Genomic DNA, 14632 nt, shown 5'->3' with positions numbered 1-14632 from the left:
TGCTCCAGCTGGACGTCTTCCAAGGGGCCGGAGCCTGATTCCACAGAGCCAGGAGAAGGTTGCATTTCTCCACCGCACTCCACAGGCCTTCTTCCACTCTCCATCATGGCATCCTGGCTTCTCGGCTCTCTTTCCCGCCATGGAGCTTTTCTCCACCCCCTGGGGGCGGTGTCTTTTTCCTTTGTTGCCATTCCAGGCCAGGATCCGGACCCCTCTCGCTGTCGGCCATGACGCAGTTGCAGGGGAGGTTCATGCTGCTTCGCGCTCTTTCTTGGGTACCGCCCACGACAGCACACCTTACTGCACACCTCATGGAACCACCATGGCAGCCATCTTTACAGTCAAAATCATAGTCCAATAAATCTGCTCCTTTGCACATTTTGATTTGTCATTGCTCAATGCAGTCAAATCTCTAGAACACAGGACCCGGTGATACCGGGCTTCAATATCCTGTTTGTGATGCCAAGTTGGAACACCTGCCAGGGAAGTGGGGATACTCTGTACTGGGCCGCTTCTTAAAGGGGCAGTGGCACAGCGGCAGTGACCCAGTCCATGGCCCTGGGCGTCCAATAAAAGGGGAGTATTTACAAGGGAATGAAAAATAAAGAGTTTTTGTAATGAGTTCGTGACGCCACCCATGGTATCTGATTAATAGTGACCAGCACTGCAGTGCAGATCCTCTGGGACTGATGGTGATGCAGCAGAGTTGGTAGAGCTCCCCACAGTTAGACCTTTGTCCCAGGGCAGAAGAGGGATGTTGAGGAATAGATGGTGATGTAGTGTGGAGCAAGTGATACAGCAGTGCTGAGAAGGTGATGCAGGAAGAAGGCAGAAGACACAGCTGAAGGCAGTTCCAAAGCTTTACTCGCAGTTCCAAAGCTTTACTCTCAGTTCTGTTTGCAGTACAGATGCCCGCTTCGTGCCACGTCCTCCAGGTGAGGGATCCAGACAACTTCCAGGCAGGTAGAGAACACCTTTTCCAGAACTCCCTGTCAGCATGTGCCTTCCCTGGCCATCTCCACAGTGCTGATTTCCACTTTCCTTCCCTTCCAGTACCTGACAGTAAGTGTCCCAGACCAGCTGCCGCGGATCCTGTCGGATAGCGTGACCCAAAGAGTTTCCTTGATCCTTTCTGACTGCCTTTCTGGAGAAGATATCTGTGGCAGTTGGCTGTGGCCTCTAAAGTTGCCACAGCTGTCAGCTTTGCTGAGTCCTGATGTCCACTCCACTAGGCTAAGGGGCCGAGACCCTTCTGCGACCTGGATTTTCCCTCACCTGACGTCCGTCAGCGTGGAACGAGTCCTACGGGGAGCACTCTCTCCACCCGTGCCTCTGGGAAATCCCTTTCCCCTTCAGTCCGTACCAGCAGCCCCTCAGACTAGGGGTCTGCTGCACAATCGTATCTCTTCCCACCTTCCCCTAAGGGAGGGTTGCTTTATACACGTCTTTCCCCTTCTTCCTCTACGGGAAGACTCATCCTAACTTCCCTCTATTCTCCTGCTCTGACCTTCCAACTCCACCCACCCTTTCCTAGCCAGCAGTTAGGACCACCTGCTGCTATAGTGTATGGTGGATGCAGTGATGTCAGAGCCAGGTCAGGTGTCTCCATCTTACCTGAAAGGTGGGATACTACACCTCTGGTTGAGGTGCAGTACCTCTGTGGCGACTAGACCCTCAGGGACGCCACAGCAACATGTCAATTCTTTTTGCAGATCTGCAGTGTTTCTGCACCCATTGACTTCCATTGAGACAGGCAAATCCACAGCAAGACCGCAGGTTTAAAAAGATCTGCGGTTTTGCTGGGGATGTGGGTGCGAGAAACGCTGCAGACGGAGGAAGTGTGTGGGCGGAGCTGTGTGTGCGGAGAATGTGTGCGGGGTTGTATGTGGTGTCTGTGTGCGTGTGTGCGGGCATCTGCCGGGCTGTGTGTGTGTATGCAGGTCTGTATGTAGGCAGGCATCGTCCAATGGGACTACTAGTCTCATCCGGCTATGCCTGCTACAGTGACAGCTAGCCAATGATGGGACAGTAGTAGTCCCATCATCAGGCTAGTGTGGGACCCAGGAGCTCGATGATACAATGACTGCAGGTATCCTCCCTCAGTATATCACTCCACTGTCCGAGGTCACCAGACTTCAGGCTGTCACTTGCGGCACCACTGTGTGGGAAAATTCTCACGCAGCAATGCTGTAAAGCGAGAGCATGAACTCCAGTGAACCGTCAGTGATAACACTGCAGGAGCCATTATCTCCTTTTAGTGTTACTAGAGGCCCTATATACATCTCCTAATGTGACAGCTCTATAGGGGAGATCATCGTTGGACACTCGTTATTAATTGGATTACATCAGAACAGGGAGTATACTGTCGGTATATTAATTTTTTTTACAGATGATTGAGGGCTTCGCAGGAATTAGGCATACAATAAAGATGGGAAACTGTGTTTTTTTAAACCTTTACCAACTCTAGGATTTGTAATGGATAGGTATCTTATTGACACCTCTCCATTACTAACCGGGCTTAATGTCACCTTACAAAACAAAGGTGACATTAACCCCATATTACCCCATATGCCACCACTACAGGGGAATGGGAAGAGAGAGGCTAAGTGCAGGAATAGGCGCATTTTAGAGATGTGCCATTTCTGGGGCGGCTGAAAGCTGATATTTGTAGTGCAGGGGGCAATAACCACGGTCCCTTTCTAGGCTATTAATATCTGCCCAATGTCGTCGGCTTTCCCTATCTGGCAAAGAAAATTGCGTGGGAGCCCATGCCATTTTTTCCCCTTTTTTTAAAAAAAATTAAACATATTGTTAATTAATATCGGCCTTGGTAGTATATATCTAGAGATCTATCTATATCTGTGTAAACATTATTCTTCAATGGCGTATGTAAAATAAGAGGTTGGACAAAGAAATGACAGCACTTTTTTTTTTTAAATAATATAGCTTTATTTAGCTTACCAAAATGCATACAAATCCTCATGAAAAGAAAGCATGAGAATCCGCATAAAAAGGCTATGGGCCCACGTAGCGTTTTAAAACGCACACTAAAAACCGGACTCCTTCCCAGAAATCGCACGTTTTTTTCCGCGCGATTTCACCGCGATTCTGTTCGCGATTTTGCCGCGATTTTCTCAAGCACTTTCCAAGCGATTTGAAGCATCGCTTGGAAAGTGATTGACAGGTTGGTCACACTCGTCAAACATAGTGTTTGACAAGTGTAAGCAGCTTTTTACTATTGAGGCCGCCTATGCAGCATCAATAGTAAAAGATAAAATGTTAAAAATGATAAAAAAAATAAAAAATCGGGGTATATTTACCTTCCGGCGTCCCGCGCTGCCATCCCGGGCCTCAGCGTTCCCAGTAATGCCTTGCGAGACCTGTGATGACGTTGGTCTCGCGTTACTATAGTGATCTCGCGGGACTACGTCATCACAGGTCCTTGCCGCAAGGCATTACTGGGAACGCTTAGGCCGGGATGGCAGCGCGGGACATCGGAAGGTAAATATACCCCGATTTTTTATTCTTTTTTTACAGGGGTGTGGTACCCAGGGCCTGGAGGACTGTCTCCTCTCCTCCACACCGTGGGTACCATCCGCACATGAGACGCTTAACTTCCCGCATGGTGGGCATAGCCACATGCGGGAAGTAAGCGATTCTCATGCATTCCTATGGGTGCGGAATCGCGGCAATTCTTTGCGATTCCACACAAAAGAATGAGCATGCTGTGATTTTTTCTGCGATGCGATTCTGCCGCGGAAAAAAGCGCAGCATTAGCACAGCATGTGCGGAATGCCATAGGAATGCATGGGGGCGTTCTGTACACGATTTTTAAACGTTTTCGCGCCGAAAATCACGGCAAAAACGCTTAAAAATCGCATCGTGGGCACATAGCCTTAAAACCGCGTGGATCTTCACCTGCGTTTTTTGCCAAGAGATGCAGAAAATTCCACAGGTAAATCTGCAACGTGCGCACATACCCTAAAAATGTCAGAGCTGCAGGCAGGGAAAAAATGCAGAGAAAAGGGAACAGAATACATGACGACCCGTGATGAGACCCCTGCCCGCACTCAGCAAGAACACTCCATAGCTAACTCCTCCATACATCTAGTCTGCTCCCTGCCACCATCACAGCGCTGAGCGTCAGTGTCTCAGATGGAAAAACAGCTGCATGGGGAAAATCACAGGAATTAAGTGACATTGGCCGCTAGGTGGCACCATAGCCTCCATAGCCTGACGAGTGAAACCAAAATGCGCATGCGCTCCAAACACGCTGTTCGGCACCTAGGAAAACATTACTGGAAACTGCGTGACACTTCAAATCTAGGATCTGTCCCTATGGTTCTTTTCAACTGCGCACGCGTGATACGGAAGTTGCTGTGTTATAGGCTGTCAGTCTGACCAATGCAATAAGGACGTAAATGAACCGGAAGTGTAGTGGAGGCTGTCTGCTTCCGGTTGAAAAGATGGAGACGTTTCACCGGCTCCGGCAGTTTGATGCTTATCCTAAAACATTGGAAGATTTCAGAGTGAAGACATGCGGCGGAGCAGTGGGTAAGGACGGGACTCACGCGTGGGGGAGTCTAAGGCGTGCGGGAGGGGCTGAGAGTGAGAGCCCCCGTCCCCAGCGGCCAGCTGTCATTCCGGGCACTCCAGCACACCGACTGCTGACAGTACCCGGTGTGTGCCCGGGACTATTACCGACTGCTGACAGTACCCGGTGTGTGCCCGGGACTATTACCGACTGCTGACAGTGCCCGGTGTGTGCCCGGGGTTATTACCGACTGCTGACAGTGCCCGGTGTGTGCCCGGGGTTATTACCGACTGCTGACAGTACCCGGTGTGTGCCCGGGGTTATTACCGACTGCTGACAGTGCCCGGTGTGTGCCCGGGGTTATTACCGACTGCTGACAGTGCCCGGTGTGTGCCCGGGGTTATTACCGACTGCTGACAGTGCCCGGTGTGTGCCCGGGGTTATTACCGACTGCTGACAGGGCCCGGTGTGTGCCCGGGGTTATTACCGACTGCTGACAGTACCCGGTGTGTGCCCGGGGTTATTACCGACTGCTGACAGTACCCGGTGTGTGCCCGGGGTTATTACCGACTGCTGACAGTGCCCGGTGTGTGCCCGGGGTTATTACCGACTGCTGACAGTGCCCGGTGTGTGCCCGGGACTATTACCGACTGCTGACAGTACCCGGTGTGTACCCGGGGTTATTACCGACTGCTGACAGTACCCGGGACTATTACCGACTGCTGACAGTGCCCGGGACTATTACCGACTGCTGACAGTACCCGGTGTGTGCCCGGGGTTATTACCGACTGCTGACAGTGCCCGGGACTATTACCGACTGCTGACAGTACCTGGTGTGTGCCCAGGACTATTACCGACTGCTGACAGTGCCCGGTGTGTGCCCGGGGTTATTACCGACTGCTGACAGTGCCCGGTGTGTACCCGGGGTTATTACCGACTGCTGACAGTACCCGGTGTGTGCCCGGGACTATTACCGACTGCTGACAGTACCCGGTGTGTACCCGGGACTATTACCGACTGCTGACAGTACCCGGTGTGTACCCGGGACTATTACCGACTGCTGACAGTACCCGGTGTGTACCCGGGGTTATTACCGACTGCTGACAGTGCCCGGTGTGTGCCCGGGGTTATTACCGACTGCTGACAGTGCCCGGTGTGTGCCCGGGGTTATTACCGACTGCTGACAGTGCCCGGTGTGTACCCGGGGTTATTACCGACTGCTGACAGTGCCCGGTGTGTACCCAGGGTTATTACCGACTGCTGACAGTGCCCGGTGTGTGCCCGGGACTATTACTGACTTCTGACAGTGCCCGGTGTGTACCCGGGGTTATTACCGACTGCTGACAGTACCCGGGACTATTACCGACTGCTGACAGTGCCCGGGACTATTACCGACTGCTGACAGTGCCCGGTGTCTACCCGGGACTATTACTGACTGCTGACAGTACCCGGTGTGTACCCGGGGTTATTACCGACTGCTGACAGTGCCCGGGACTATTACCGACTGCTGACAGTGCCCGGGACTATTACCGACTGCTGACAGTGCCCGGGACTATTACCGACTGCTGACAGTGCCCGGGACTATTACCGACTGCTGACAGTGCCCGGGACTATTACCGACTGCTGACAGTGCCCGGGACTATTACCGACTGCTGACAGTGCCCGGGACTATTACCGACTGCTGACAGTGCCCGGGACTATTACCGACTGCTGACAGTGCCCGGGACTATTACCGACTGCTGACAGTGCCCGGGACTATTACCGACTGCTGACAGTACCCGGGACTATTACCGACTGCTGACAGTACCCGGGACTATTACCGACTGCTGACAGTACCCGGGACTATTACCGACTGCTGACAGTACCCGGGACTATTACCGACTGCTGACAGTACCCGGGACTATTACCGACTGCTGACAGTACCCGGGACTATTACCGACTGCTGACAGTACCCGGGACTATTACCGACTGCTGACAGTACCCGGGACTATTACCGACTGCTGACAGTACCCGGGACTATTACCGACTGCTGACAGTACCCGGGACTATTACCGACTGCTGACAGTACCCGGGACTATTACCGACTGCTGACAGTACCCGGGACTATTACCGACTGCTGACAGTACCCGGGACTATTACCGACTGCTGACAGTACCCGGGACTATTACCGACTGCTGACAGTACCCGGGACTATTACCGACTGCTGACAGTACCCGGGACTATTACCGACTGCTGACAGTACCCGGGACTATTACCGACTGCTGACAGTACCCGGGACTATTACCGACTGCTGACAGTACCCGGGACTATTACCGACTGCTGACAGTACCCGGGACTATTACCGACTGCTGACAGTACCCGGGACTATTACCGACTGCTGACAGTACCCGGGACTATTACCGACTGCTGACAGTACCCGGGACTATTACCGACTGCTGACAGCGCCCGGTGTGTGCCCGGGGTTATTACTGACTGGTGACAGCGCCCGGGGTTATTACTGACTGGTGACAGTGCCCGGAGATATTACTGACTGGTGACAGTGCCTGGTGTGTACTCGGGGTTATTACTGACTGGTGAGAGTGCCCGGGGTTATTACTGATTGATGACAGTGCCTGGTGTGTACCCGGGGTTATTACTGACTGGTGACAGTGCCCGGAGTTATTACTGACTGGTGACTGTGCCCGATGTGTACCCGGGTTATTACTGACTGGTGACAGTGCCCGGGGTTATTACTGACTGGTGACAGTGCCCGGGGTTATTACTGACTGGTGACAGTGCCCGGGGTTATTACTGACTAGTGACAGTGCCCGGTGTGTGCCCGGGGTTATTACTGACTGGTGACAGTGCCCGGGGTTATTACTGATTGGTGACAGTGCCTGGTGTGTACTCGGGATTATTACTGACTGATGACAGTACCCGGGGTTATTACTGACTGGTGACAGTGCCCGGTGTGTACTCGGGGTTATTACTGACTGGTGACAGTGCCCGGTGTGTACTCGGGGTTATTACTGACTGGTGACAGTGCCTGGGTTGTACTCGGGGTTATTACTGACTGGTGAGAGTGCCCGGGGTTATTACTGATTGATGACAGTGCCTGGTGTTTACTCGGGATTATTACTGACTGATGACAGTGCCCGGGGTTATTACTGACTGGTGACAGTGCCCAGGGTTATTACTGACTGGTGACAGTGCCTGGGGTTATTACTGACTGGTGACAGTGCCCGGAGTTATTACTGACTGGTGACAGTGCCTGATGTGTACCCGGAGTTATTACTGACTGGTGACAGTGCCCAATGTGTACCCGGGGTTATTACTGACTAGTGACAGTGCCCGGTGTGTACCCGGGGTTATTACTGACTGGTGACAGTGCCCGGGGTTATTACTGATTGGTGACAGTGCCTGGGGTTATTACTGACTGGTGACAGTGCCCGGGGTTATTACTGACTGGTGACAGTGCCCGGTGTGTACCCGGGGTTATTACTGACTGGTGACAGTGCCCGGGGTTATTACTGATTGGTGACAGTGCCTGGTGTGTACTCGGGATTATTACTGACTGATGACAGTACCCGGAGATATTACTCACTGGTGACAGTGCCCGGTGTGTACTCGGGGTTATTACTGACTGGTGACAGTGCCTGGGTTATACTTGGGGTTATTACTGACTGGTGAGAGTGCCCGGGGTTATTACTGATTGATGACAGTGCCTGGTGTGTACTCGGGATTATTACTGACTGATGACAGTGCCCGGAGTTATTACTGACTGGTGACAGTGCCTGATGTGTACCCGGGGTTATTACTGACTAGTGACAGTGCCTGGTGTGTACCCGGGGTTATTACTGACTGACAGTGGCCGGGGTTATTACTGACTAGTGACAGTGCCCGATGTGTACCCGGGGTTATTACTGACTGGTGACAGTGCCCGGGGTTATTACTGATTGGTGACAGTGCCTGGTGTGTACTCGGTATTATTGCTGACTGATGACAGTACCCGGAGATATTACTGACTGGTGACAGTGCTCGGTGTGTACTCGGGGTTATTATTGACTGGCGACAGTGCCCGGTGTGTACTCGGGATTATTACTGACTGGTGACAGTGCCCGGAGATATTACTGACTGGTGACAGTGCCTGTTGTGTACTCGGGATTATTACTGACTGGTGACAGTGCCCGGTGTGTACTCGGGGTTATTACTGACTGGTGACAGTGCCCAGTGTGTACCAGGGATTATTAATGACTGGTGAGAGTGCCCGGAGTTATTACTGACTGGCGACAGTGCCCAGTGTGTACCCGGGATTATTACTGACTTGTGACAGTGCCTGGTGTGTTCCGGGGTTATTACTGAATGGCGACAGTGCCTGGTGTGTTCCGGGGTTATTACTGACTGGCGACAGTGCCCGGTGTGTACCCGGGGTTATTACTGACTGGCGACAGTGCCTGCTGTGTTCCGGGGTTATTACTGACTGGCGACAGTGCCTGGTGTGTTCCGGGGTTATTACTGACTGGCGACAGTGCCCAGTGTTTACCCGGGGTTATTACTGACTGGCGACAGTGCCTAGTGTTTACCCGGGGTTATTACTGACTGGCGACAGTGCCCAGTGTGTACCTGGGGTTATTACTGACTGGCGATAGTGCCCAGTGTGTACCCGGGGTCATTACTGACTGGCGACAGTCCCTGGTGTGTACCGGGGTTATTACTGACTGGTGAGAGTGCCCGGGGTTATTGCTGACTGGTGACAGTGCCCAGTATGTACCCAGGGTTATTGCTGGCGACAGTGCCCATTGAGTACCCGGGGTTATTAGTGACTGGCAACAGTGCCCGGTGTGTACCTGGGGTTATTACTGACTGGCGACAGTGCCCAGTATGTACCCAGGGTTATTGCTGGCGACAGTGCCCATTGTGTACCCGGGGTTATTAGTGACTGGCAACAGTGCCCATTGTGTACCTGGGGTTATTACTGACTGGCGACAGTGCCCAGTGTGTACCCGGGGTCATTACTGACTGGCGACAGTCCTCAGTGTGTACCCGGGGTCATTACTGACTGGTGAGAGTGCCCGGGGTTATTACTGACTGGTGACATTGCCAGGAGTGTACCTGGGGTTATTGCTGACTGGTGACAGTGCCCAGTATGTACCCGGGGTTATTGTTGGCGACAGTGCCCATTTTGTACCCGGGGTTATTAGTGACTGGCAACAGTGCCGGTGTGTACCTGGGGTTATTACTGACTGGTGACATTGCCACGAGTGTACCTGGGGTTATTGCTGACTGGTGACAGTGCCCGGTGTGTACCTGGGGTTATTACTGGCTGGTGAGAGTGCCCGGGGTTATTACTGACTGGTGACATTGCCAAGAGTGTACCTGGGGTTATTGTTGACTGGTGACAGTGCCCAGTGTGTACCCGGGGTTATTGTTGGCGACAGTGCCCATTGTGTACCCGGGGTTATTAGTGACTGGCAACAGTGCCCGGTGTGTACCTGGGGTTATTACTGACTGGCGACAGTGCACGGTATGTACCCGGGGTTATTACTGATTGGTGACAGTGCCCGGGGTTATTATTGATTGGCGACTCTTCCTGGAGGAGGGTAGATTTGAAGCAGCAGTGGTGATGTATAAATGTCATCCATTATGAACATACAGAGCAGGTGGTGGTGGGAGATGTCTCGGAGAAGGATTTGCTTTTCCTCTTTGCTCACACTTGGCGAGCACTGAGCTGCCTTTCCCTGCACTACAGAAGAAAAACGTTTGTCTGTTCACCCTGCTCTAATGCGCCAAGCTAACAGGGCCGCAGATTGTGAACCCTCTTGTAATGGAGTACCTGGTATTCCTACAGGTATAGGCCTTGTGTTTAGTAATGTACCTAATAATCTTACTGATATGTGCCCTGTAACTACTGTGTATCCAGGATTTTTTCTGATAGGCAATGTGTTGTATACTTAGTATTCTTACTGACTGGCTTCCTGCAGTTTTTGTGTACCTAATACTCAATCTGACAGCTGCCCTGCAAGTGCCATGTAACAAGTATTGTTTGTGACAGGCGCACTGAAAGTGTGTGCCTAATATTCTTGTGCAGTTGCCATGTACCCATTATTCAAACTGATCCTGTAATTGCAGCAGGGCTGTGGAGTCGGTAAGCCACAGTTGCGACTCCGACTCCTGGATTTTATCAGGCTCCGACTCCGACTCCTTCATAAATGGCCAATTCATAACAACAAATTTACTGTTGTAAAATATTAAACATCGTGCTTATTCAGTTTCTCACCATCATATAAGTAATCAGACCACTTAGAGCAAAAACTACATTTATTAGAATATAGCAAATAACTTTTATAAACTTTTCTAAACTGTAAGTAAATATGCAATAAACACTTTTATGCAGTTAATAAGAAGAAATCTATAAATTTGTCCTCAGAAAAAGTATTGCCTCTGTCAGATCCTCCTTCATGGATGCCCTCAAATCTGATCTAATTATTTTGAGAGCAGAGAACAACCTCTCTACACTAACTTGTGTTGGTGGCAAAGCAGTAACCACTCAGGCAACATCTCTGACAATGTCAGGATACAGAGGAATCGCTTGTTGCACTGTTATTTTTGATGAACGGTCAAATTTCTCAATTTCTTTTAGTGCACATGAAAAATTCTGCTGAAATGTACTGGCTGTGTTCCTTGATGGGGATGACTCTTCTATGCAGGAACGCTTTGCACGGTCCTTGTGATCCAAATATTTTTCGAAATTAAATTCTTCATCAGTTGATGATGAGGGTGAAGATGTGGCAGGACGACCAAATTCTTCTTGTTCCTCCTGACTGTTCTGCAAGCATCCTTACTGCTATTTCAAACAGAGCTTCTTTTCCTTTACTTAGCTGTTGATCATCTAGAAGAATCCGATGCATTGGGTCTACATAAACAGCTGCCAAAAGAATGTTATTTTGTAATAGTAGCTCCTCTCTCCGTTTCATTGATGTAGCAATGCCACTTGCAATTAACCCTCCTCTTTGGGACAGGCGAAACATCAGGTTCTTCCACTCCTTTAAGAAAATACCTGGAGTTAAGTCCTCTGCTTGTAATTTTTTAGTCACTGTAAATGGGTGCTCTAGCAATTTTTCCAGCTCAGTCACCTGATTCCACTGACTTTCATTTAGCGTCAATTGAGGGTTAGCCATGTCTACAAGAAAGGTTTTCAGTTCAACCAAGCGCTGAATCATTAAGTAAGTACTGCCCCATCGTGTGGCTTGATCAATAATTGCCCCTTTTCCAGCACGTCTCTTCAAAATTGAGTCAACTTTAGGGGTTCTGGCAACAGTAGCCAATTTTCTCACCTTGCCAATCAGTGCAGCAGCATGTCCTTCTTGCAGACTGTCTCTTATAGCCAGCTGTAGCGTATGCACAACACAGCGCATGTGATGAATGAAAGAACATATTGACACAGTTTCAACAAGATCATCTAAACTATCATGTTGCTGTTCATCTGAAGCAACTTCAGTTTGCTCCTCAGTTACGATACTGTGTTCCTCTATTTCAAACATTTCTGTGTCTGTGGACCCAGAATGTTCTTCTAGATGCTGGTCACCATCATTACTCTCATTCATTAGCTTAATAGTACTTATATTTGAACCATTGTCAGTTACGACAGAAAGAACTTGCTCTTTTTTAAGTTCATAGTCTTGCAGAACCTTTTCCACCAAGACCTGGAGAAACTCACTGGTGTGATGAGCTTTGGTGTCTTTTACTGCCAATGTCTTGGTAACTATTTCATTTTTGTCACAAACAAATCGGACATTGATGGCAAAATAGTTCACTCTGTGACGTGTGCAGGCATCCATTTTAAGAAACAGAAAGCGTCCCTTGAGAGTTTTTTTAAGTTCTTCCTTTTGTCTAAAAGCTTCTTCGATTACTAATTTTCTAATACTCTCTCTCCAGAGAAACACCAAGCTTGCGGGCCATTTCCCCGTTCAGACACATAAAAGCTGGTCGTGAAAATAATGAAATAGGCACACTATCCTTTACAACAAGCTCTATGATCTGTTTTTTAAATGTATCTACTGTCATTGTCACAGTAACTTTGTCACTGACAAAATATCTTGCAACTGATGGCTGCAAAGTTCTCTGCTCCTTTGTTTGGCTGGAAGAGCTGGGCACTGGTTCATTGGTTTGGATGCAGTCTTTCTCATCCACTGCTTTCAGTACTTCTGGATGAAAGTGCTGTAAATGTCTCTTTCGATTAGAAGCTCTGGTAGGAGCATTTTTATCTTTGCCTGAATATGCACTCATCTTGGCTTCACAGCATTTGTTTTCGTCTGGATCATTTGTCATACACTGACAGACATAATGTTTTCTATCTTGAGTGATGGTGAAATGTTCAAATACAGCTGATTTAATGTGATGCTTCTTTGACATTCTCAGGTTTTTAATTCTGCATTCACAATCCAAATGACAATTGTTTTTCCTAAAAACAATTGTACAAAATTATTGCCAGGTCGTACAACTGATATAGTGGTCAGTAATACTGTTATTATTCCTCATGTACTCACAGTTAACTGATGCAAAGTTTGTTGAAAGGATAATACTTCTTACAGTCTTCCTCTTCTGAGTAGCAGGCAGCTGTGAGATGCTTGGAAGACGCACACCTAGTATGATCTAGTCTAGAGGAGGAGCTTTACTACTAAGAATTTGCAACACATTTTCAGTTTCATACATTGTAAGTAGGGGGGTTGGGGCAGCATGAGGTTAACCAAGTATAAGATTAGATAAGGGCAGTGGAGAACAGTGACACACAAGAAGTAAGAAATGTCTCTATCTCCAGCAGAACTGCTTATCACTGTTGTTCATAGTTTGATAGAACATATATATTTGAGTAACATTTATAAAATTCATATGAAAGTTCAATTATGAAATATTAATACATTTTTTTTAAAGCTGGAGTCGGTACATTTCTACCGACTCCGACTCCAACCAAAACTAACTCCGACTCCACGACTCCGACTCCGACTCCACAGCCCTGAATTGCAGTGTACCCAGCATTTTTATCGACAGGCACCCTAAATGGAAAGCTTCTCAGAACCATTCACTGTTATGGACACTCCCAGCGCTGTATGAATTATATCTCCGGATTCTCTCTACATTAAAATTGCTTATGATGGGAGGTCACATAAAAGACAATCTTGTCAGTAGAATAAACCCTCCTAAGTCGTCTATAGGGGCATGTAGGTCATCGGAAGTGGGAAAAAAATGATACCTTGATATTCGCGATCTGATGACTTATTCTGGAGAAATCCACTTTTTTCTTAAAATGCTAATGAGCTGTTGTAGTCTTAAGGCCCCGTCACACATAGCGACTCACCAGCGATCCCGACAACGATATCAACGTGTCAGGATCGCTGGTGAATCGTTACATGATTGCTGGTGAGCTGTCAAACAGACAGCTTCACCAGCGATCAGGACCAGCGACGCCGAGTGCGCGGCGTCGCTGTGTTCGTTACTTACCAGCGCGCTGATGCAGCGGAGGGAGCTGATGTGCAGCCGGGATCAGGATGAGTGACTGGCGCAGGGCACTGGGAGAATCTCCCCACTGCTCTGCTGATACAGGCGCCTGCTGATCCAGTCCTCCACCAGCAGAGGGCGCGCCTGTATCCCGGCCTCTCTGCGGGCGGCATCCTGCTGCCTCCTGGTCCCGAGCGTGTGGCGGCGGCGGCACCTGTAACTCGCTGGTAGCTAAGGTACACATCGGGTATCTAAGGGACGCACGTCCCTTAGATACCCGATGTGTACGTTAGTTACCAGCTGATCGCTGGTCTCCCGCCTGTCACACGCAGCGACGCGTGCTGGCCAGCGGGAGATCAGCGACGAAAGACATGTCCTGGGCTTTCCTGCAGCGATACCGGCAGGGGGGGCCGATCGCTGTCACACACAGCGATCTCGCTGGTGAGAACGCTGTTGTGTCACAAAACTTCTGACTCAGCAGCGATCTCGCTAGCGAGATCGCTATGTGTGACGGGGCCCTTAGGGCTGGACATAAATATACTCAAATCTACCTCCAGAGGTTATTTTATATAAAAGGAGGTGTTTATCAGTGTGAAACATGTAACGACTGACAGTCTAAACTAC

At 49.7% G+C, this 14632-nt stretch overlaps 1 protein-coding gene across 1 annotated transcript in view; it reads left to right on the top strand.

Annotated features, from left to right (window-relative positions):
* The first annotated feature begins 4394 nt into the window (after positions 1–4394).
* The window catches only part of ERGIC3 (ERGIC and golgi 3), a 35314-nt gene continuing 25076 nt past the window's right edge, over positions 4395–14632 (top strand). Inside the window, exon 1 of the mRNA XM_073559374.1 lies at positions 4395–4554. Coding sequence (XP_073415475.1) covers positions 4422–4554 — 133 coding nt within the window. The 5' untranslated portion in view covers positions 4395–4421. The remainder of the gene's footprint in view (positions 4555–14632) is intronic.

This window comes from Dendrobates tinctorius, unplaced genomic scaffold (genome assembly GCF_039654945.1).
Source record: "Dendrobates tinctorius isolate UK_male_01 unplaced genomic scaffold, ASM3965494v1 ptg000270l, whole genome shotgun sequence".
Taxonomy (NCBI): Eukaryota; Metazoa; Chordata; class Amphibia; order Anura; family Dendrobatidae; genus Dendrobates; species Dendrobates tinctorius.
The sequence above is the reverse complement of the archived record's forward strand: the minus strand, read 5'-3'. Positions and strand labels throughout refer to the sequence as shown.